This window comes from Garra rufa, chromosome 23 (genome assembly GCF_049309525.1).
Source record: "Garra rufa chromosome 23, GarRuf1.0, whole genome shotgun sequence".
Taxonomy (NCBI): Eukaryota; Metazoa; Chordata; class Actinopteri; order Cypriniformes; family Cyprinidae; genus Garra; species Garra rufa.
The window spans coordinates 22,657,943-22,683,268 of NC_133383.1; the positions used below are offsets into that span (position 1 = coordinate 22,657,943).

Here is a 25,326-nt window from a genome sequence, read left to right on the forward strand (position 1 = left end):
CGCCTACTTATATACTCTTTGGGTGTGTTGTCTGAGGCTGAGACTAGTTCTTTAAAAACTGGGCATAATATTGAAATGAATAGTTGACTCAGAAATGAACATTTCTCCTTCATTTACTCACACTGCTGCCATGTTTTCCCGAACGGCTCTGGGTTTTCCAGCCAGGGTGTGCTGTGTTGAATCTGGGTTGAGGTACTGAGGTGGCTGGGCTGCTGGAAGGGCCGGTGTGCCTCTGTGGTGGAGGGAGCTGGTGCTGCTGACTGTAAGGCACACTGGTGAGGTTTGCTGGTGATGGGCAATCCCAGCCCCCTTTGGCCCCACGGGGATGGGGGCCTGGATGATCTCGGACCGGATGATGAGGTTGCCCCTGTTTGGTGGGTTTCTTGCTGTGGACGCCCTGGCTTGGGGCACTGCTGGGTGGTGATGGGAGGGAATATGGTCTGTAGGTGTGATCTCTCATGACTGAATGACTGGACTCCTTTGAGAGAGAAAGAGGAATGCTCATTAACAGTACAGATTATATAATTGTAAATTATAGATTTAAAGCGAAGTATGTGATTAGGGCTGTTAATGTGTAAAAATGACACTGTCTTAATTCACATGTGTGTATAGAGTTATAAACCCTCCTAAAACTGCTGCTGCCTTCCAGGCATATATATAAAAAAATACTGCTGAGACCACTGGTCTACCTGAAAGCATGAGGGGGAGGACCTCTTCTCAGACAGGCTCCAGGGCATTGAGCTTTTGTATCCTGGGCTCCATGGCCGAGGTGGATGTGATGGGGGTGGACGGTTGATTAAATATTTCTCTCTCAGGTGGAAATTCTACAGAATTGATTAAGAGTCGTCCATTATCACTTAAGGATGTTCTCATTCTGACCAGCAGGTGGTGCTTGAAGACTAATGCCTCTTTATAACCAAAACTTTTTGATTGACATAGATCTTTATAACCAAAAACTAACAGAAAATATGATAGTTTAATGTAAACAGTAGTTTTCTTTGCACATATTTTTTTTAGGATTAGTTCATTTACCCCAATGTCATCCAAGATGTTCATGTCTTTCTTTCTTTAGGGAAAAGAAATTAAGGTTTTTGAGGAAAACATTTTTAGGATTCTTCTCCATATAGTGGACTTCAATGGGGATCAACGGGTTGAAGGTCCAAACTGCAGGTTCAATGCAGCTTCAAAGTGCTCTAAACAACCCCAGCTGAGAAATAAGGGTCTTATCAAGAGAAACGATCTGTCATTTTCTAAAAAAAAAAAAAATTATATACTTTTTAATCACAAATGCTCATCTTGCACTAGCTTTGTGATGCGCATCTACGACTTCACGCATTGCGTAATCATGTTGGAAGGGTCACACACGGTTAGTTCTTCGTCTATGTACGCTGGTTCAAAAAGGTAATTTTCTCCTCCAACTTCAAAATGGTCTGACATCGTTGTTTTATCTTTTTTTGTAAAGGGTGTTTGACTTTCTTTGCATGTTTGCGTTGTAAACACCAGGTCAGAACTGCCACCTGCGTCACGAGTGACCTTTCTGACATGATTACGTAATGTGTGAAGTCATGGACGCAAAGCTAGTGCAAGATAAACATTTGTGGTTAAAAAGTTTATAATTTTTAATTTTTTTTTAGAAAATGACCAATCGTTTCGCTAGCTAAGACCCTTATTTCTCGGCTGGGATGTAGGAATTTAGAGCCCTTTGAAGCTGCATTGGACCTTCAAACCTGTTGATCCCCATTGAAGTCCACTATATGGTGAAAATTCCTCAAATTTTTTTCTCAAAAACCTTAATTTCTTTTTGACTGAAGAAGGAAAGACATGAACATCTTGGATGACATAGAAGTAAGTTATCGGAATATTTTAATTCTGGAGTGAACTAATCTTTAACAATGAAAAAGAACATGACTGACCTGATGTGAGCTGTTGCTCCTGCTCCTCTTGCTGGGACAGTCGTCTCGTGGAGGGGATGGGTCCCGGAGTGGTGGTGACATATTTTGAGGAGGAACTGGACGTTTAAGAGAGGGCCCTTGGAATGTCCTGGACTGAGACTGTGTCCATTTCTCTCCCTGGGTTTGTGGAGGACGCACAGTGGAACGCTGCTGCTGATGTAAACCCCCATACTGCAATTTAAAAAAACATTGAGTTGATCAGGAAATAGGACATTTTTTGTGTTTTGCTCATCTTTGATAGCACTGCAACTCTATCAATTTGGATGCCCTTACTCTGTGTGGCTGGCTGCTGTGATTGTTGCTGCTAGAGAGATGCCCTCCACACCCTGAGCTATAGTTTAGGGTGGGGCGTTCTGGGTTGTGGTGCTGGCTCTGTGTTGGTCCGCAGACCCTGGGGACCCTCTGCTCTTTTCCGATACCTCTGTCTCTGGGGTGCGTGTGGGGCCTGTCTCTGCTGAAACCTGGAGGCCTGTTTGTAAATAAAGAGGGAGTACAATTAGTGGAAGTTACAGAGCAGTGTTAAGATGACAGATTTGCTTATTATCTGTGCAATATATGACCCTGGACCAAAAAACCAGTCTTAAGAAGCACGGGTATATTTGTAGCAATAGCCAAAAATACAATGTATGGGTCAAAAGTATAAATTTTTCTTTTATCATTAGGATAATAAGTAAAGATGATGTTCCATGAATCTACCTACAGGTTTTGTGGTCCTGGGTCACATATATACTGTATTGACTATTACCAATGCAGTGGTAATACAGTTACATACATTGCCTCGCAAAAATATTCATACCCCTTCATTTTTTCACATTTTATGTTGCAGCCTTATGTCAAACTGCTTTAAATCTACACCCCATACACTCTAATGACAAAGTACAAAACAGATTTGTGACAACTTTGCAAATTTACTAAAAATAAAACACTTAAATAAGTACATTGCAAAAGTATTCACACCTTGGGACACTTTACATTTAGCTCAAAAGCATTCATATGACTTGTAGATGTTACTACACTTCGAATGGAGTTAACCAGTGCCAAATTCATTTAAACGAGTATGATTTGGAAAGGCACACATCTCTCAATAAAAGGTCTAACAGCTGAAAATGTATATCAGAGAAAAAACCAAGCCCTGAGGTTGAAAGAACTGCCTGTAGAGCTTTCTACAAGGCAATGTATATTAGATGCAAATTGGGATTTGGCCTACAAATCAGTGCTCTAGAGCAGAAAAAAAAACTGACCTGTTGTTATAAGCTTTATTTGGGTAGCTTCTTCCTGCTGTGTAGTTTTGGGATGGGGATTGATAGTTCCCTCCACTGCACCTGAAAATGGAATAACTAATTAATTAAAAACTAATATATACACAATAAAACACTGTTCAGTTAATGAATGCTATGCTAAATGTGTGTGGAGGATGGACAACCTGGATGGAGGGGCCCAGTGCCGGTTGCTGCCTGGGGCCCATGGTGCTCGATTCGGCCCAGAAGAGGGGAAGGAGTCCCACGAGTTACGTCCAGAATACTGCTCTGCTATGTGATACATTCAGCCTGAGGCGAGACAAACACGCACACATACAAAAGCAATTACTGTAGCTGTTCACTCGTGATATACCTTGTTCTAGAGAGAAGAAAGCATCCTGTGAATACTCACCGCGCTGATGAGTCTGAGAAACCCTCCACTGCAGATCTCAACAGAGATCACTACACTTTCCCTCGCTTTCAATTTGAGCTTTTCTGAATGGAAGAAAGAGAAAAAAGAAATAACAAGGATGAGTTAAGCTGTAAGCATTCTTTCATAATATCACATGATAACAGTAAGGCCCTGTTGTGTGACATTTTTAGAACATTAGTAGTGTGGATCCTCCTTCAATGTAAATTTGCAGGATTTTCCACCCTTTATAATTGTCAGGTATTATTCAAGACGATCCAGGGCGAGCTACTGGTTTAATTATAATACTTAGGGTTAGGGATCTGACAAACCTTTAGTATAAGCAATAGAAATAATCGTGTTTGACTTAGTACAGCACACAGGAAGTTAGAGACATAAAGACAGACGAGAAATTGAATGAGGGAGGGGACAGCAGAAAGGAAATCTTCAGGATGTGCTCTTGTAAATGATGGTCAATATCAGTTTCCTGAGAGAAACGACAACATGGCTCCATGGTAGCCACAAGCATGTGCTGCATAACACAACACAACACAACACAACACAACACAACACAACACAACACAACACAACACAACACAACACAATGCCCTTAACTGTCAAAGAAATAAATCTCATTGTGATCTTCACATCGCCCACACACCTTTGAAGAGTATCTAGCACCTGACTGACGCTTCCTTTAGATTTGACTGCGGCAACAGATCAAACGTGCAACGCTGGAACAAGTTCAACCTGAAGCATCTGCAGCAATCCACAGGCTCCTGTTCGTCTTATCTCTGCCCCCCATGTTCCACCCCACCCACACCAACTGTCCTTTATCATCGGAAGAACGTAACAAGTGTGTGAGGTTAAAGGAGGGCATTTGTGCTCTTTTTGGTCCATGAATAGCTCAGCTCTCATACTGTAGAACTCCAGTTGTGCATTCTGGTTCAGATCAGGACAGGGCAACTGCAGGCTCTTTGTGTTTGTTAAAGACTGTTTCACCTCTTATCTGCATCGCATAATAGCACATTTAACTCATACTCGGTTGAACACACGCTTGAACTTTGACACATTTGCTAGATGTATAATACATTGTAAGCTTTTGTATTTTTATTTTTCACACACACATAGCCGTAGCTGCGTAGCACATTAAAAACACTATTATGTTGAGAGCTCTTGTTTCTCATAAACAGCAAAGAGATTAAATGGAGAACACATGGAGACTTTTGTCTAGAAATGTCACAGGCATCTACTCTAGAGTTTCAGAAGATCTGAACAATAGGCATGTTTCAATTCATATATTTGAAATGGATATTTTACCCAAAAATGAAAATTCTGTCATTACTCACCCTCATGTCAGTCTTTCGGAACACAATTGAAGATATTTCTGATGAAATCCGAGAGCTTTCTGACTAGGGGTGTGCGATATAGACAAAAAATGGTATCTCACTATTTTTTGGGATTGTATCGATAATGATAATTAGACAATATTTTGATGACTGTGTTATTGTGCTGTATACCGTGGATAGCTGACTTCTGATTTTTTTATATTCTTCATATTCTGTGGCTTTTTTGTCTTTATAAGGCCAATTTTTCTAAAAGCGTGCATCATCTTTTGAGTCAAATTCTTACATTTGAGCTGTTATGCCAAACAAATGAAATCAGTATCAACAAAATTCATCTTTGCAATGCAGAGGAAACACAGAAGCTGCATCTGAAGTGGCATTTAGATGTACACACTGTTTAATGTAGCTCAGAGGTATATTCCTTAATTTAACCAGAATATACAGTCGATGGACTAAGAAAGATCGACGTTCTACAAATGCTAGCACCACGCATCCGTTGTGGTAATCTTGTGAACGTGCATCAAAGAATGACACGGAAGAGAAAAAATAAGTATTCTCGTAGCTTTATAACATTATATATAACATTGATGTCACATTGACTATCTATTTTAACAATGTCCTTACTACTTTTTTAGGCCTTGAACGTGTCAGTTACGTTGCAGTCTATGCAGGGTCACAAAACTCTTGGATTTGATTGAAAATAACTGAATTTGTGTTCCGAAGTCGAAAACGAACGAAAGTCTTGTGAGTTTGGAACAACATGAGGGTGATTAATGACAGAATTTTCATTTTTGGGTGAAGTATCCCTTCAAGTCTCCTGAGCTTTGAAATTTCCTTTTTATTGGGCAATGTAAGCGTCCTTTCCCATTGTAATCGAATTTTAAAGCAGACCAACAATGTGCCGTCAAACAGGTTGAGTTATATCAGATTACACAAACCTATCCAGGTATATCACACCTGTTCAGTCCAAACCAGACTCTCACAGCGTACTCCAGCAAGCTTACAAAACACAATGATGCAAGTCTGACGTGCACGAGTGGGTTGTGCATGCCAACGTCTTCATGACATGCTGCTAATCTAGGTAGCCATAGAAACCCAGCGAACTGTTCCGTTGAAAAGGAAGTGGTTCTAACTTCCTGTAAAAGCGTGACGCTGTTGTGCACTTGCGGTCGTGACCTCACTTACACAGACTGCTGAAATATATCTCACTTTGATAAACATGTCTGAAACTTCATCCCTACATGAATTTTTTCAAGTGGTGCAGTTGTGATTGTGGTTGATATCAGGCCTGATTGGGATGCATAAGCAGAGTCTCGCATCTCATGGATGAGTACGGCTTCTTTGCATTACATTCAAATGAGGTGCGATGCAGACAGACAGACAGTTGGAGAATCACCCGAAGAGCTTTCACTTACACATCTTCCGCTTACTATAAGCTTTTATGAGTCTCTCCAGTTTCACACACATGCACTTACTGTAGATTAAGGAGGAATTACATTAGAAAATAATGGGCCTTAGGCTGTCCAGCACTGTTCGTTTTAAATTTCTTTCTCTCCCATATCTTGCTCTTCTTAATTTAATCAAATCCATTTCGGAACTGCAGTAATTCTGCTTTTGTATCATAGTTCTGCAGAGGTCATATCATGTTTTCTCTGAGGCATACTTATAATGTTAATCAGGTTGTTTTTGCACCAAAAACACTCATAATTTTAGTATTTGTATGTATTTAGTCAATATTCTGCTCACTGTCTGAATTAAATAGGCCATTTTTTGCTGCTGTGCCTTTAAGACTCCATGAAAACGGACTTTCTGCATATAAAATGAGTAACATCAGGTATGCTGTGATGTGTAATTTAGTTAGCGCTTCCCTGTTTCTTAATAAGAGCCTGCATTACTTTGTGACAGATACTAAACTTGTAGAGATATTACATTTTCCTCTTTAACAGTTTGAAGGGATCTATTATGCCCATTTTTCAGCTCAAAATACCCCACAGATCATTTATTATATCATTTTGAAAATACCTATTTTGAGTGGAAGCAGAAACATGCTGTATTCACTGTCTCCTTAAATGCAAATAAGCTGCTGCTTCCCACCCCTTTTCCAGAATAGAGCCTTTACAGTTCATACCTCAGATACTCTGCTGAAAACATCTGTTTAGTTTTGATTATCATGTCTATTGTGCTAAATACCTTCGTTTTAAACCATATTAGTTTAAACCTCTGATATAGGCTTTTCTGAGTGCACACATCTGAAGCACGCAAGCAGAAAGTGGCTGTCACATGGCATGTTAGTACTAAACTAATTCTCTTTCAAGTCTTATTGCGCTTAAACGGTCAAAAACACATACGTTTAGGTTAAAAGCACACTTGAGTTACAAAAACTCAATCGAAAGCCATCGACAGAATAGTTAGCTTGCTTTGCTTGAACATTTGTCATGGCGTTAGAACTGGTACACCGGTGTCGCTTGCGACAACAAAATGGCAGCGCCATAGGTGGAAACGTGCAGATTAAGGGTCGTAATATCATAATAAGAACCCTTTTCTACATTGCAGGGGGAGCGTAATCTGAGCGGCTTGTTTTTTCACATGCTTGCAGACAAAGGGTTACCAAAACAAAGTTACTGGGTTGTTCTTTTTCACGTTTTCTGGGTTGGTAGATGCACCAGCGACCCGATTATAACACTTAAACATGGAAAAAGTCAGATTTTCAGTTTTGTCTTTTAAAGTTCTAGAAAATTGAATGATTTAAAACCCCACAAACAGAGTTTGATACTCTATAGAAAGCCACACAGTCTAGAATCCACATTGATTACATTGACTCAAACTCCTTACAAAACTCAAAAGAAAGACCAGGAATCCAGTCGAAAACAAAGAGTCTACGGTGACTGTCCATCTGAAACAGATATCTCATGAGAGCAGAGGGGAACCACAGCAGGAATCAAACAGCCGGAAAGAGAGAGGAAGAGTGGGAAGGGAAAGATAGGGGCGCCACTGCTGTCGGGAGTAGCAAGATTGTGTTACTTACTGATATATGAGAGAAATTCAGACTCAATATTCAGCGAAAAAAACCCACGCACCCTGCAGACGTAAACAAAAGCCGCTAGGCCGACCTGTGCGGGGTTTCCTGTTTAAATAACTAAATTAGATATGTCGTGTGTCTCTTTATCGAAAGCAAAATGCAGATGGTGTTACAGACACAAACATAGACAACATCTAAAACGGCACATCATGTATGAGAATTTGAGGTTTATTTAAACAGTTTCAGTTTCAGACGCAGAACGACATCCAGTTTCAAAACTCAACTTAGTAAGACGTCTTACTTTTGCGTATTTCATGTCAAGCAGGACTTTGTTGTGGAGAAAACGGTCTTGTAAAACTGATGATGTTCGCTGATGTGGGACCCTCTGTATAACCGCATGAACGTGATTCTCTACTACGCTGTTGTATGATCAGCCGCATTTTCTGCGAGAGTAATTCTCACAGGATTTCGGTCTGTATGTCTTGTTCTCACTTCCAGCTTTCACGCTTAGGTAGTGGTGCCATTGCTGCTTAGAAGTTGTTAAAAACTTGACATGCAGCTGTTAGGGTCATAGTCTATGGGTTAATATCCAATCTGAGAGGCATATATTGACATGCACACATGTCTCATATTACTCTAAATAAACAGAGACAGAGACTCACTCTTGCACATGAGATTTATATCAGATCAAGAATGAGGGCTGTAACAGGCCGGACGCATTTGGTGGTGGATTTAGGTCATTAAACAGAGGGCAGCTAGGGACAAACTAAATTGATTGAAAATACTTTTGATGTAAGGTAAGCCTGTGAGAACATAAAGACATTCTAACTCTCATAGAAGTCTTCTTTTCAAACATGTTCACACAAATGCACACGCACACTCTCTTCTCCTGGCTGTTAAAGGAACAGTGGACCCCAAAATGAAACTTGGTTGCGATGAAATGCATTAAGTTTAAATATGCACAAGTGCAAATGAGATTCAAGGGAGATCATGAAGTGTTCCATACGGCATTTGCACAATATTACAAATATCCTGAAGCCACATAGTAGTCTTCTGTGATTTGGTGAGAGGAAGTGCAAATGAGATTTGAGAGATGGAGAGTGATATGTGAACTTGGATCACAAAACTATTTATAGCAATAGCTAAAAATACATTATATGAGTCAAAATTTTCTATTTTTCTTTTATGCCAAAAATTAGCATATTAAGTAAAGATCATGTTCCATGAAGATATCTTGTAAGTTTCCTTCCGTAAATATATCAAAACTTAATTTTTGAATAGTAATATGCATTGCTAAGAACTTCATTTGGACAACTTTAAAGACTATTTTTTCAATATTATATTTCAATAATATTCTAGATTTTCAAAAAGCTGTATCTCGGCCAAATATTGTCCCATCCTAACAAACCATAAATCAATGGAAAGCTTATTTATCCAGCTTTGAATAAGAGATGATTTATACTCGATTTTTAAAAAAAAAAAAGACCCTTATGACTGGTTTTGTGGTCCAAGGTCACATATTTTCAATAAAGATTCATCATTGCAGTCACTTATGGCTTTAGAAATCATGCTACGTCATATGTACCACTTAAAGGGATAGTTCACCCAAAAATGTAAATTCTATAATTGATTACCCCCATGTTGTTCTAAACCCATAAGACCTTTGTTTATCACAAATTAAGATATTTTTGATGAAATCTGAGAGCTTTCTGACCCTGCATAAACAGCAATGCAACTGCGTTCGTGAATGCGCGTCGAAGACCGACACGAAAGTCTTTATTTTTGTTTTGTTTTTTGAGCACAAAAACTATTCTCCAAAATTAAGGTTGAACCACTGATGTCAAATGGACTATTTTAATGATGTCGTTACTACCTTTCTGGGTCTTGAATGTGTCATTTTTGTCTATGGAGGTTCAGAAAGCTCTTGGATTTCATCAAAAATATCTTAATTTGTGTTCCAAAAATGAACGAAAGTCTTACAGGTTTGTAATGACAAGACGGTGAATAATTAATGACAGAACTTACATTTTTGGTTGAACTATCCCTTTAAAGGTACCCTTTTTGCCACTTTCTGAACCCCATTGTCAAAATACTGTAAGCTTTCAATACATGTAAAAGAACTGTTTTGTTTTCCACAAAGAACTGAAAAAGCTATTTTGGGTGCGCCATCACTTTAAATGCAAATCTCTCTGTAACACACTTAAAGTTTGCAGGAGATTTTAAAGTTAAGCAGATATTTACATTACTCATTATTCAACTATTCAAAATATGTTTACAACAGTTGGGGTTATGCCACTACTCCCGTTTGTCATCTCTTATCATTCTATCTTCATTTGCAGGTGCTGCTAATGAATTGGGCCAACAGGGACGACAGGTGACCATGGGGCCCCGCAAGAGGGTAACGTAATGCGTGCATGTGGGTGTTCCATGGCAGATAACACACCGAGGAAATCTCTCTCGTGCAGAGAGAGTTATGGGTGATAGTGCTCTTGGGGAGGTTGTCTGAGAAAGTTCACTGCAGACACACACACACCGAGGCGGTGTCTTTTATTAGATCTGTGCTGAGCTGTAATGGCAGAGATCAAGATCGCCATCTATAATAACCATACTTCCTGTACAAAAGTATTCAGTAGAGACCGGCTTGCTATTATATTACACACACATATACACACACACAAGTGCATTATGTACAGAAGGATCTCCTCTGCAGCTAACTTTACATATCACTTTGAGTTGTAGAGACCTGCACAGGATTTATTGCAAAACATTCACATTTACTGCACAAAGAATAGGAAAAGAAAGCACATGGAGCACAAAGACAGAAAAAGTGAGCCGGAGGGGCCGGTATTTAAGTGGCAATGGGAGGAGAAATGAGCGTTTCTCTCCTGAGATGCACAAGCGTTCTTACCTTGCAGGTCAGAGAGGAAAAGAAGGGCACTGCTTCCTGTTTGCCCACTGCTTGAGCGCAATGTACCTTTAAAATGTTTCACCTTTACCTTTAAAAGTACCGGATGACAGCTTATCAAACAGCTGCACAAAACGTGCACGCGCTCTGTCTCATGCACACGCACACACACACACACACACACACACACACACACACACACACACACACACACACACTCGCGCTCGCACAAAAAGAGTGAGAGGACTTACTCACGAAACGCCACTGACAGACAGGAAGTGAGCTTCTATTGTTAAAAAGCCGAGTGTGCCTAGTCCATTCTGCCTTGTCCTTTCTTACCCCCCTCTCTCTCTCTCAAAACACTCTCTCGCGTTCTCTCACATTTGCACCCTCCTCTCCTGCCTTCTCCTTCAGCAGACAAAGAAAGGGAAGGAATGGTACGAGAAAGCAGAAAGAGAGAGAGAGAAATAGAGGGAGAGACAGTGAAAGAGGCAGAGAGAGTGGTGTTGAGAGAACATAGCCCAACCCCCTTCTACCAGCCAGTCTGCTTTCATTTCTTTTCCTTTTTTTGCTTTTCCCTGTACAGCCCCTCCCCCACCCTCCATAACCTCCCTCTGCTTCACTCCATCCTCATTTTCTCTCTCTCTCTCTCTCTCTCTCTCTCTCTCTTCACACCTAAAGAGTACAGTATGTGTTTCCAAGGCAACCAATCATAAACTCTGCTCACTGCACATCAGCTCAGTGCTACAGAAGATGTTCTAAATGTGCAAAAACAACGATCTCACCTGAGAAGAAAAACACATGCAAACGTGGAGTGCACGAGAGTTCCTGAGGGAGATCATGTGCAATTGAGAAATTTGCATGGCTGCTTATGTAGATTTATTTGTCTTGATCGCATTGTCTGATTTATTTTGTTATTTGTTCAGTGACTTAAAATGTGAGGGTGTGCATGTTGTTTAGATGACTTTTCCTCTCCTTAATGAACCACATGCAAACCTTCCAGAGTAAATTTTGTCCACCTGGAAGAAATTACAGTTGACTAAGTGGTAACAAAAGATTATTACTTTTATTGAGCAATGTAAAGAAAAGTAATCTTGCATTTTTTGTGCAAAAACCTACTCTATGCAAGGCATCTTAAAGAGATAGTTCAGCCAAAAATGAAAATTCTATCAGTTACTCATCCTCATGTAATTTTAACCCTTAAATGCATACTTCGGGTCTTTAGCGACCCGGAGCGTAATTCACTACCCTTCTACCCTTTTTCAAGTTTTCCTCAATTAGTATTCCTCAATCTATTTATTATAAACAATATAACAAGAAAAAAATATTAAAAAATATCGGTTTTCTGATTATTTCTTTGTAAAAAGTGTATAGGGTCGCTAGAGACCCGAGATGTGTAATAGTGTAAGTATATTTCTTGTGCGCACAAATATGTAAATATCTGATGACTTAATACGTGCAATTCACCTTTATTCTTCTAGGTGGCACTGTTTATTAGACAATAACGTGATGTTTCACTCATAATCATTGCAGGCATAAAACAAAAGAATATCATCAGCAAAAAATGTAACTGGTTTGAATGTCTTTACTGTACGCAATAAAATATAAATGTCACTGTTATTTGATGGTGGATGTGGTAAATAAGCTGCCAGCAATCAAAATATTGATTTTGAAGTCATTGAAAATGATAGTTGAGAATATGGCTGAGATCGCGAATATTAGCCAGATGCTGAATGTACTGTGGAAGTGCGCTGTGGATGGCGGGGATCGTAAAATCATCTGCTCAATTGAACCCTTTTAAAGGAACACTCCACTTTTTTTGGAAATAGGCTCATTCTCCAACCCCCCCCCCGAGTTAATAAGTTGAGTTTTACCGTTTTGAAATCCATTCAGCCGTTTTCCTGTTCTGGCGATATCACTTTTAGCATAGATCATTGAATCCTATTAGACCAACAGCATCGCGTTCAAAAATGACCAACGAGTTTCAATATTTGAGGCCGATAAGATTAGGAACTATACTTCCATTCCAGCGTAATAGTTAAGGAAGTTTGCTGCCGTAACATGGCCGAAGCAGGCGCAGTAATATCATGCCGGTCACATTGAACGTTAACTTGCTGGGAACTAATTTCAGGCGTTGTGTGATATTACTGCGCCTGCTGCGTCCATATTACGGCAGCAAACTTCCTTGACTATTATGCCGGAATGGGAATGTAGTTCCTAATCTTATCGGCCTAGAAAGTCGCATCTTTACATTTTCCGCCGGCATTAGTACACAATATAACTACAGAAGAGTCAAGTTTTAAATAGGACAATTATCGAAACTCGTTGGTCATTTTTGAACGCAATGCTATTGGTCTAATAGGATTCAATGATCTATGCTAAGCTATGCTAAAAGTGATATCGCCAGAACAGGAGAACGGCTGAATGGATTTTAAAACGGTAAAACCAACGGCGGGTTGGAGAATGAGCCTATTTCCAAAAAAAGTGGAGTGTTCCTTTAAGTTTCAAAAGGTAATGAAATATGCCCTATTTTTTTTGTTCCTCAAATATCAAGAGAGTTTTTTGCTATTGCAGAAGTTCCATTCATGCTGGATATAGGTCGGGGTCGGTGAAATGATTGGCGAAACATGCATGCATTTAAGGGTTAAACCTGTAAGACACAGAAAAGAAGCAATTGTTGAAGTCATTATTTTTGTTTTCTGTGCACACAAAGTAGTTTTCTCGTAGCACATAATGGTTGAGCCACTGACGTCACATGTACTATTTTAACAATATCCTTACTACCTTTCTGGGCCTTAAACATGGAAGTTGCATTGATGTCTATGCAGAGTCAGAAAGCTCTCAGATTTCATCAAAAATATATTAATTTGTTATCCGAAGATGAACAAAGGTCTTATGAGTTTGGAACGACATGAGGGTGAGTAATTAATGACAGAATTTTAATTTTTGGGTGAACTATCCTTTTAAACTTTGTTGCATTCCAAAATGTTTCAGAACAGAATTCACATCATTGCTACAAGACACCTCTACAGTCAGTCTTCTCATTTTAGGCCATATGGCTAAGCCGTTTTAAAAGAATCTTGCTGAGCAAGTAAGTTTATAATTTGCTGTAGTGTCAAGCTAGCTAAATAAAATCCAGTTTAATGGCACAGACATTTGAGGGTAACTCCTTTAGTACAAGTATAAAAACATGTTTAGGAACTGTACACTTGCAGTGGGCTGCCAAGCATTGGTTTCTGCAGTTGAGTAATTTGCAGGAGTAAGTACGTTTCTAGCCAAGTTCTTGTAACTTACCTTTTTTTCCTTGAAAATGTCAGAATAATTAGTTACAATTGGACTTGGATTTTGCCCTGTCTGAGGTCATGTTATAATGTTAACATTAAGTTTAACAATGTTGAGATCCGACTGTGTTCAGACTGATCAGACAATGTGTAAATCAGAACTTTGAGATCGGACATTTGGTATCAGTTTGTTCAAATCAGAGGTTTGAGACCAGGCAGCTAAAAAAACTACAGCAGTTAGACAAAATCAGATTAAGATTGAGGTTATTGTTAAAATCATAAATTTGAGATCAGACTGTTAAAAGCAGAGGTTTGGAATTAGAAGTCTGAAAACAAACTACAGCAGTTAGAAAAGATCAGAAGTTTGGGATCAGACGTTTGATATTAGTGTTAAAATCAGAAGTTTGGGATTAGACGTTTGATAACAGACTGTTAAAATCAGAGGTTTGAGATCAGAAATCTAAAAACAAACTATAGAAGTTAGACGAGATCAAAAGTTCAAGATCAAACGTTTGATATTAGAGTTAAAATCACAAGTTTATGATCAGTTGTTTTATATCAGACTGTTTAAATCAGAGGTTTGAGATCAGAAAACAATCCAAAGTAGACAAGATCAGAAGTTTGAGATCAGACACTTGAGATTAGTGTTAAAATCAGAAGTTTAAGATCAGATGTTTCATATCAAATTGTTAAAATCAGAGGTTTGAGATCACATGCTTGAGATTAGTGTTCAAATCAGACGTTTGAGATCAGGCATTTGACATCAGACTTAAAATTAGAGGTTTGAGATCAGTGTTCTGTTGCAGTTAGAAGATATTAGAAGTTTGAGATCAGACTGGTGAGATTAGAATGTTTCAATCAGAAGTCTGATATCAGACATTAGATATCAGACTGTTAAAATCAGAGGTTTGAGATTAGAAGTCTGAAAACAAACTACAATAGTTAGACAAGATCAAAAGTTTGAGATCAGACATTTGAGATTAGTGTTGAAATCAGAGGTTTGAGATCAGACATTTGATATCAGATTGGTAAAATCAGAGGTTTGAGATCAGACGTCTGAAAACAAATTATAGTAGTTAGACAAGATCAGAAGTTCGAGATCAGACGCTTGATATTAGTGTTAAAATCAGCAGTTTGAGATCAGACGTTTAATATCAGACTGTTAAAATCAGAGGTTTGAGATCAGACGTTTGATATCAGATTGTTAAAATCAGACATTTGAGATCAGATGTTTGAAAATAAATTATAGTAGTTAGATAAGATCAGAAGTTCGAGATCAGACGCTTGATATTTGTGTTAAAATCAAAAGTTTGAGATCAGACGTTTGATATCAGACTGTTAAAATCAGAGTTTTGAGATCAGACGTTTGATATCAGATTGTTAAAATCAGGTTTGAGATCAGACGTTTGATATCAGATTGTTAAAATCAGAGGTTTGAGATCAGATGTTTGAAAATAAACTATAGTAGTTAGACAAGATCAGAAGTTCGAGATCAGACGCTTGATATTAGTGTTAAAATCAGAAGTTTGAGATCAGACGTTTGATATCAGACTGTTAAAATCAGACGTTTGATATCAGATTGTTAAAATCAGAGGTTTGAGATCAGATGTTTGAAAATAAACTATAGTAGTTAGACAAGATCAGAAGTTCGAGATCAGACGCTTGATATTAGTGTTAAAATCAGAAGTTTGAGATCAGACGCTTGATATTAGTGTTAAAATCAGAGGTTTGAGATCAGATGTTTGATATCAAATTGTTAAAATCAGAGATTTGAGATCAGACGTGGTTTGATATCAGATTGTTAAAATTAGAAGTTTGAGTTCAGATGTCTGAAAATAAACTATAGTAGTTAGATAAGATCAGAAGTTCGAGATCAGACGCTTGATATTTGTGTTAAAATCAAAAGTTTGAGATCAGTCGTTTGATATCAGACTGTTAAAATCAGAGTTTTGAGATCAGATGTTTGATATCAGATTGTTAAAATCAGGTTTGAGATCAGACGTTTGACATCAGATTGTTAAAATCAATCTCAGGTTACTTGACTGTAACCTTGTTCCCTGAGAAAGCGGAACGAGATGCTGCGCTGCTAAGCGCATTGGGAACGTCTTTAGAAGTGACCAGCTGTGAATATTGTATGTAAAACGTCAATAAAATTGACTAAACGGCAGTATAGCCTCGGTTGGTGACGTCACAGGAGCGCACGCGCACGAGGCTATAAATAGATGAGCCACAGGTGCATCGTCAGGATATTTTGTCTGAAGAGCAGTCCTGGGACATCTTAAGCACGGCAAAGTAGCGCAGCATCTCGTTCCGCTTTCTCAGGGAACAAGGTTACAGTCAAGTAACCTGAGATTGTTCCCTTTTGAAAGCTACAGTCGATGCTGCGCTGCTAAGCGCATTGGGAACGAGAATACCCACGCCGCCGTGCTTGAATATGTCTGGACTCCTACGGTTGTGCAGGTGTGTTTCACAAGAACGCAAGAAGGCCTAGACATTAGCTTGTAATGTCGACTCAAGGACATGAGAGCCCGGAGTGGCATGAACATCCAAGCTATAAAATCTTATGAATGTGTGCGGAGAGGACCAGCCTGCCGCATCACAAACTTGTTGTAGGGGAGCACCCCTTGCCAACGCATTGGACGAGGCGACCCCCCTGGTGGAGTGAGCCCTAAGGCCTATAGGCGAAGCTTGACCGCGCGCCTCATAGGCAAGAGCTATAGCATCCCTGACCCAATGAGAGATGGTCTGCTTGGTGGCAGCTGCTCCTCTGTTATGGGGGCCATAACAGACGAAGAGTTGCTCCGACTTACGCCACTGGCTAGTGCGGTGGATGTAAGCCTGAAGAGCACGGACTGGACACAGTCTATGAGAATTCTCCTGCTCCGGCGTTGTGAACGGTGGAGGACAGAAGGCTTCTAAAATGACCGGATGTACAGCCGAGAATGGCACCTTGGGCAGATAATCAGGATGAGGATGCAAAATCACTTTGACCATTCCTGGGGCAAAGTCTAAGCAGGATGGCGCGATGGACAGAGCCTGCATGTCCCCAATTCTTTTTAAGGAAGTTATTGCCATTAGAAAAACCATTTTAAAAGTCAGAAGTTTGTCAGACGCTGATTCTAAAGGTTCAAACGGGGTTTCAACCAGACCCTCAAGGACTATTGCTAAGTCCCAAGAAGGGATCTTGGTTTTGACTGGAGGCCTCAGTCTCCTGGCCCCACGAAGGAAGCGGGAGAGCAGAGGGTGCCTCCCAAGCGGTTCCCCATCAATCAGGGTGTGGCAAGCCGAAAGAGCGGCCACATATACCCTAAGAGTAGCGGGGCAAGTGCCTGATGATAATTTCTCTTGCATGAAGTCCAACACTGAAGCAATCTGGCAGTTAACTGGATCTACATTGTGTGCAGCACACCACCTTTCAAAAATACCCCATTTAACGGCATAAATCCTCCTAGTGGAGGGAGCCCTAGCACTTAGGATGGTCTCAATAACGGCAGGTGAAAGCCCCGTGTCCCTCAGTTGGTTCCCCTCAGGGGCCAAACGTGAAGATTCCACAGGTTGGGCCTGGGATGGAATATCGTTCCCCCCGCCTGCGATAGAAGGTCCCTCCTCTCCGGAATCGCCCAAGGCGGGCCGTCGAGGAGAGATATTATCTCCGAGAACCATACTCTGTTCGGCCAACGCGGCGCTATCAATAAGAGGCAAGAACCTTGCTGGCGAACTCTGGCTAGAACCCCCGGGAGCAGAGAGACTGGAGGAAACGCATACAGGCGCATATTGGGCCATGAGTGCGCCATCGCATCCAGACCCAACGGAGCTGGGTGACTCAGAGAGAAGGGGACATTGCGCTGTCTGTTCGGAGGCGAAGAGGTCCACTTCCGCTTGATAACATCTGGTCCATATCAGATTCACTACTTCCGGGTGGAGTTTCCACTCGCCCGTCGGTAATGTCTGTCTGGACAGCAAGTCTGCTCCCACATTCAAGTGCCCTGGAATGTAAACTGCCTTGAGTGACAGGAACTTTCCTTGGGCCCAGAGAAAAGTCTGTCTCGCTATCCTGTTCAGGTTGCGAGAACATAGACCTCCCTGGTGATTATGTAAGAGACTGTCGCTGTGTTGTCCACCCGCACTAGGACATAACAGCCCCTTAATTGAAGGAGAAAATATTTCAGAGCCAGAAATATAGCCATCAACTCGAGGCAGCTGATGTGCCAAACGAGCTGACGGCCCTCCCATGCCCCTTAAACTGGACGACCATTTAAGGCCGCTACCCAGCCCATCAGGGAGACATCCGTCGTTAGCAGTTTGCGACGACATGGAGCCTCTAGAGTGGGACCCAAGGTGAGGAACCGGGGTCTGAACCACGGAGATAGTGTACGAAGCCATTGCGGCGCGCCACTTTTATTTGCCTTAAAGGATTGGCTCTTGGATAAAATCCTCCGGCTTTTAACCGCAACTGAAACTGTCTCATGTGCAACAGCCCCAAAGGAATCACCGTGGATGCTGATGCCATGAAACCTAACATTGTTGGCACTGACGAACAGTGCATTCTTGGCCTGGCCTGCCTTTGGTCATGGTCTGCCGAATGGTCTCGATTCGAGCGGGAGACTGCTGCGCCCGCATCGTGATCGAATCCCAAACGATTCCGAAATAAGTCATTCTCAAGGCAGGAGAAAGAAGACTTTTCTTAGTGTTGAGTCTCAACCCTAGAGAAACCAGCTGAGCTAACACGATGTATCGTGAAGGATCTCCACCTCTCGCGATTGTGCTCAGAATTGACCAATTGTTTATGTAATCCAAAAAGCGAATGCCCTGGAGTCGTAATGGAGCCCTGTGCTGCATCCATGCATTTTGTGTATGTGCGGGTGACAAGGCTAGGCCGAATGGAAGAACCCGAAATTGGTATGCTTCGCCCCCGAAAGCGAACCTCAGGTATTTCCTTTATAGTGGCAATATTTCTAAGCGAAAATATGCGTCCTTCAGATCGATCGTGACGAACCGATCGATGTTGAATCTGCGTCACGACCGTCTTGACAGTTTACATCTTGAACTTGAGCGCTTTAACTGAATGGTTTAAGCCTCGAAGATCTAAGATTGGACGCAGCCCCCCATTCTTTTTGGGAACCAGGAAGTATCTGCTTTAATAGCCCTACTCTCTTACTGAAAGAGGAACATGCTCTATGGCCTCTTTGCTCAGAAGATTTTGTAGCTGTTGTGACAGTACGTGCATCAGTTCCGGTTTCACGGAAGTGTAAACCACGCCGTTGAAACGCAGAAGATGACTGATAAATTGGATTTTATATCCTATCTGTACTGTGCTTAAACCCCACAAAGAGATGCCTGGCAGAAGCTTTACACGCTGCCAGACTCTGAGAGTGGTATTAATTTAGTTTTAATTTTAATACTTCCTTTTGAGGGCATGTTAGATGTTCAACGTCCAAAATGACAGCTGGAAACGACAGAACATCTAACATTTCGCTGGAAACCGCTGCCCCCCGAGGCACGAGAAGTGGCGGGGATGGAGAGGTTTTATGAGGGTATCGGGAAGTGGCGAAGATGTTGAACACGCCACATCCCACGGGGAACTACCCTCACCGTAGATACGAGACCATCAGGACTTTCTATTTTTGTTAATAATAGTCCTGAGGTCTTGCTTGGGAGGTTGCTGAGCGCAGCGAGCCTGTTCCCAGTCTCTACGAGGGGAAGCACGCTAAGCCACGCTCTGCTTTTTAACCTCCCTAGATGTTGAAGGACCGGGGCGGGACTGTGTTAGACGGCCCCTCCCCTTGAGTGCGGCGAGGAAGAATTGCACAAATACTTCATCTTGTTTCTTTACCTCCTTATATATGTCAACAATGGTATTAACCAGGTTTTCAAATAAACCGGAGGGAGAAACGGGGGAATCTAACAGGAAAAAACAGTTTTCTTTCTTTAATTCCTGTCAGATTCAGCCACAGCAGCCTCTCCGCGCTGATCCAAGCACTCAAAGAACGGCCGCTGGCGCGAGCCGTTTGCTTGGTTGCACGGAGAGACACACTCAAATCCTTCAATAAATCAGCCTGGTACGCCTGTAACACTGCCATAGTGTGCAACGCAGCACCAGCCTGACGTGCAGCTTGATAAACTTTACCCACTAAGCTGATGTTGTGCTACATGGTTTAGTGGGCAGGGTAAGTTTCTTTATAGACGATGTAAATTCGGGCGAGAGATAGCTCGCGAGCGTCCCTTTCACCCGACATCTCCATATAATCCAACAAATTTACTGTATTTGGGGGTCTCTTGTTCATCTGGCCAGTCAAGCTGCAACCTGTCCACAGCGCGAGTGACCACCTCTAGCAATTCCTCAACAGATTTACTTTCGCGAGAAGAACGCTCAGAGGCTGGCGGCTCGCGATCTGATGAACCAAGAGATATGCCATCCCCTCCGTGAACCGAAGAAGCACCGAAGCGCGCTTCGAGATCACGAGAAGGAATGTCAGGATTTGGTGACGCAGCAAGCGAAAGGGACGAACCCGTCTCTTGCTCGTCAAGCAAATCCATGCGAGAGCCCCACGATTGCAATGCAGGTGCGGACTGGAAATAATTAAGACGAGTGCGAAGCATCTTGACAGTTAACAGGTCGCAATGCTCACACCCGTCCTTCTCTATCGCTATGACCGCGTGCTGTTCCCCCAAACAAACAAAGCAATAATCGTGTGTATCCATCTCGGTCATGGGACGCGAGCATGGAGGAACACAACGCTTACCTGCTTGTTGACTCATGATGCTCTTTTTCTTCTTTTTAAACTCTTAAAATAAGAAGAGAGAAAAGTGAGAAAAAGAGTGAAGTTTCTGCGTTCTGCTTAGTCAAACTAACTCCTAACAAAATCAAGGATGAGTAAGAGAGAGAGTTTTCCGACGCACACAACACACAGAGTGATCTCTGAAGACAAAAGACCTGACGATGCACCTGTGGCTCATCTATTTATAGCCTCGTGCGCGTGCGCTCCTGTGACGTCACCAACCGAGGCTATACTGCCGTTTAGTCAATTTTATTGACGTTTTACATACAATATTCACAGCTGGTCACTTCTAAAGACGTTCCCAATGCGCTTAGCAGCGCAGCATCGACTGTAGCTTTCAAAAGGGAACAGAGGTTTGAGATCAGATGTTTGAAAATAAACTATAGTAGTTAGACAAGATCAGAAGTTCGAGATCAGACGCTTGATATTAGTGTTAAAATCAGAAGTTTGATATCAGAATGTTAAATTTAGAGGTTTGAGATCAGAAGTCTGAAAACAAACTATAGGATTTAGACAAGATTAGAAGTTTGAGATGAAACATTTGAGATTAGTGTTAAAAAAGGTTAGACAAGATCAAAAGTTAGAGATCAGACATTTGACATCAGACTTGTAAAATTAGAGATTTGAGATCAGAGTTCTGAAATCAGACTGTTGCAGTTACAAGATATCAGAAGTTTGAGATCAGACTGGTGAGATTAGAGTGTTTAAATCAGATGACTGAGATCAGAAGCTTGATATCAGACTGATTGAATCAGAGATGTTAGATCATTAAGACATTTAGACAAAAGATATCATAAATTTGAGATCAGACTGAAATCAGAATTTTGAAATCTGTTGTTAGCAAGTGAAGATCAGTTGAAAGAAGTCCCAGATCCAAAGTGTGTATTCAGGCTGTTGAGATCATACTGGAGCCTAATCTGAGAGTTATTTGGCAGCCTGACAGTAAACCAGTTCAGGCAGATACGATACATGAAGCAGATACGACACAAGGTAGAACTACTGTACGGAGGAGCTAACGAGCTCCAAAACGATGGTGGTCCAGTAATGACAGTCTCCTCAGAACCACAGATTCCCATATGAGGTTGTGAAGTGCTTGGATTGGCAAAACTTTAGGATGTTTCCAAAACCAAGTTTCCTTCACTCCCAAACCATAATAACCACTACCACTGCGACTCACACAGCTGGACCACCATAGCCCAAACCAGAACCAAACATAATGTTTTAATTTACCGCTGAGCTGTAAAAGGTGCACAGTATGCATGAGAAGTTTAAAAGGATGGTTGGCGTTTATGTTTTCAGAGTGCTATAATTATATATTTAGGGTGTTTCTGCATAGATTTAACACTAGGCTACACTCTTCAAGAATTGTAGTAACTTTCATCTTTGAAAGGTTTCAGCAGACACTTCGTAACTATGCGAGGAAAAACAAATAAGGTCGAGCTTCAGCGCATACAAACTTGGTCTCCAAAACACAGCTGACTATCTAAGTATCTAAGCTGTCCTCACAAGCGATTAATTCTGCAATTACAGACTTCCTGTTTCTGTGTTTGAACTTCTGTGTTTCAACTCAGGAAGGTTCATTTCAGTCTACGAGGCACAACTGATCTCTTTTAACTGACATCACGGTTTCATTCATTATGGCTCCACCAAATGACTCGGGTTAAGCTTCTATTTTTAGAAGGATATTTTAGCAGCTCACGGTTGTCTGCTTGTGGTAAAGCTCCGGTGAATGTAGGTCAGTATGTGCAGATAACCACAGCACGTGTGCCATTAAGCCCCCTGCAGGCCTGTGCAAACAATAGCCGTCCAATGCTTTTTTTCTCTCCTGGAAACATTTACAGTATACAGTGGATTGCTTTTAAGTAAACACAGTAATTTTCAGAACCCTACTTCCTCTATGAGTTGACATGCATACCAGATGAAGCCATTTTCTAAAAACCAGCACATTTTGAAACAATGTTTGCATGACATTCTTATTACGATATGAAAACTAGAATGCCTTGGGGATTGTAATCTCACAATGGCATTTATTTAATCACACGGAACTAGAGAGCCAGTGTAAGCGATACCAGTAACTACAGTTGCCGGCGATGATGTGAGGCAATGCATCTGTAATGCTACCACACACACACACATACACTGCTGTCAGAATAATGAATGACTGCTTTAGTGCTGATCGGTGTGCACGTAATGCACGCATACACGACATTTACCTTTATGGAAACACACGCCAATGCTAATTTGCACATTAAAAACCACTGAATGTAACTCTTAACATTATAAGATGTTCCGAATAAAGAAATGGTCTTTTCTTTCAAATCTTCGTCTTACCTCCTCTCCTCTTCTTTCACCTCCTCTTTCTCTCCCCTTTTTTCCTCCTTCTTTTTCCTTCAAAGCAAATCCAAATCTTTCCTCTCCCTTCCTCTCCTTACCAAGTCAATCCTGTCGCCTCTGTTCCCCACTTCTCTCCTCCCTCTTTCCCCTCTCCTCTCCTCTCTCTGATTCTCAGATGTTCACAGCGGATTCATCCACGTGCACAGCCTGGGGGTGGAGCCACTGCTTGCTGCTTCTGCACTCTGCTCAGTTGTCAATCATCTCACTTCAGCCAATCAGAATAGAGCAGCCTGTGTCAGTCAAGGGATACCAGCGAATATGAGCCCTGGAGGTGGGAAATGTGCAGAAAAAAAAAAGTGGGAGAGAGAGAGTGTGTCTGCCGTGTATGTGTGTGTTTTGGAACAAGGCCAACACACTATGTGCTATTTTTAAACCTCACTGTAGGGTGGCAAAAGACTCCATTTTCTGAAAGAATCGGGTATATTTCAAAGCCTCAGGAATACCTATATGCTCAATTAAATCTGTTTTGATTGAAGAAATATGAAATTGTGGAATTCACCGTGGGATCATCATAGTCTCTAATGGTATTTTGATGTAACTGTCTCTACATGTAGCAGTGGATGTGGTCACTGCAGTTTTTACAGAGTTTTTAATGGACTCTAAGCTGAGCTGATACTATATTAACAAATCTGAGCTCAGCTAGATTATAGTGATACATATAACCACACCAGGGTGTTGCTCAGTTGTTAAGGTGGTTGTTTGGGTGCTGTAGGGGTTTGCTTGGCAACCCAAAGCAAGACATTTAATCCCACATGTCTCTGAATTTGGTTGCTTGTTCAATGCAAGTCTATGGTATGAGAATCGTAAGTGTGACCTGATGAAATATTGTCTGACACTCAAGAGAGTAGATTTCAGCAGGAGATTAGAGGTGATAGGATATGACAGGCACTAATGGATGATAGTGAAAAGTGAGAGACAAAAGACAAAAAAAGCATTAGGAAATGAAAAAACAAAACAAAAAAACAGGAATAGTATATGGTATGATGATAGGCCAGAATAGGGATAGCAGGTCAGGACAGAACAGCATTAGGACCAAGAATAGGACATGGAAAGGATTTGATAGGAGAAAAAAGAAATATGAACAGGATAGGATGGATATATGAATAGAATAGAATAGAATAGAATAGAATAGAATAGAATAGAATAGAATAGAATAGAATAGAATAGAATAGAACAAAACAAGACAGGATATAACATGACAGGTATAATAGAAAACAATAGGAATGGAATAGAATAGAAAAAGAGGATAGGAAAGCACAGGATAACATCTTATAGGAAAGAAAAGAACATTAGACTACAGAGAACAGAACAGAATAGGGCAGGACAGCATAAGAAAGAATAGAAATGATATGGGATAGGCATATGATATGAACAGAAATAAAAAGAATAGAACAGGACAGGAAGGGGAAAAAAAGAGTATGAATAGGGTAAGATAGCGATAAGAATTTGTAAAGCATAAGACAATAGAATAGATCAGAACAGGAAAGAAAAAAAGAGTATAAATAGGATAAGATAGCATAGCGATAAGAATATGTAAAAACATAACACAACAGAGCAATAGAAGAGGGCAGAATAGAATAGAATATAATAGAACAGAAAAAGACAGGATAGGCAAGCATAAGACAGGATAAGATCTGAAAAAACAATAATAGAATAGCATAGAATAGAACAGGGTAAGGTGGGAAAGAGTATGAATAGGATAGTGACAAAAATATGAAAAATGTAGGACAACAGAACAGAATAGAATAAAGCAGAAAAGAAAACAACAGGAATGGAATAGAATTGAAAAACGGGATAGGATAGCATATAATCAGACAGGATAAGATCTGGTAGGAAAGAAAAGAAGATTACAGAATACAACAGAATAGAATGGAAAAGGGCAGAATAGAATAGAAAAAAAAACAGAATAGGAAAGCATAAGATAATACAGGATAAGATCTGATATGGAAAACCAAGAATTGAATAGAATAGCATAGAATAGAACGGGGTAAGGTAAGGAAAGA

General features: G+C 40.8%; 1 protein-coding gene across 3 annotated transcripts in view; it reads right to left on the reverse strand.

Annotated features, from left to right (window-relative positions):
* kdm6bb (lysine (K)-specific demethylase 6B, b) overlaps positions 1-25,326 on the reverse strand; it is a 46,440-nt gene that overhangs the window by 16,001 nt on the left and 5,113 nt on the right. The window contains exons 1-8 of one of the 3 annotated variants that reach the window (XM_073829339.1): positions 23,261-23,405; positions 3,603-3,685; positions 3,376-3,499; positions 3,194-3,274; positions 2,226-2,421; positions 1,914-2,123; positions 690-824; positions 122-478 (exon numbers count right to left, since the gene is read on the reverse strand). In XM_073829339.1, the coding sequence (XP_073685440.1) occupies positions 122-478; positions 690-824; positions 1,914-2,123; positions 2,226-2,421; positions 3,194-3,274; positions 3,376-3,494 (1,098 nt within the window). In that variant the 5' untranslated portion in view covers positions 3,495-3,499; positions 3,603-3,685; positions 23,261-23,405. Of the gene's footprint in view, positions 1-121; positions 479-689; positions 825-1,913; positions 2,124-2,225; positions 2,422-3,193; positions 3,275-3,375; positions 3,500-3,602; positions 3,686-11,120; positions 11,264-23,260; positions 23,406-25,326 lie in introns of those variants that run through there. The other 2 variants (XM_073829341.1, XM_073829340.1) reach the window with 2 other exon arrangements.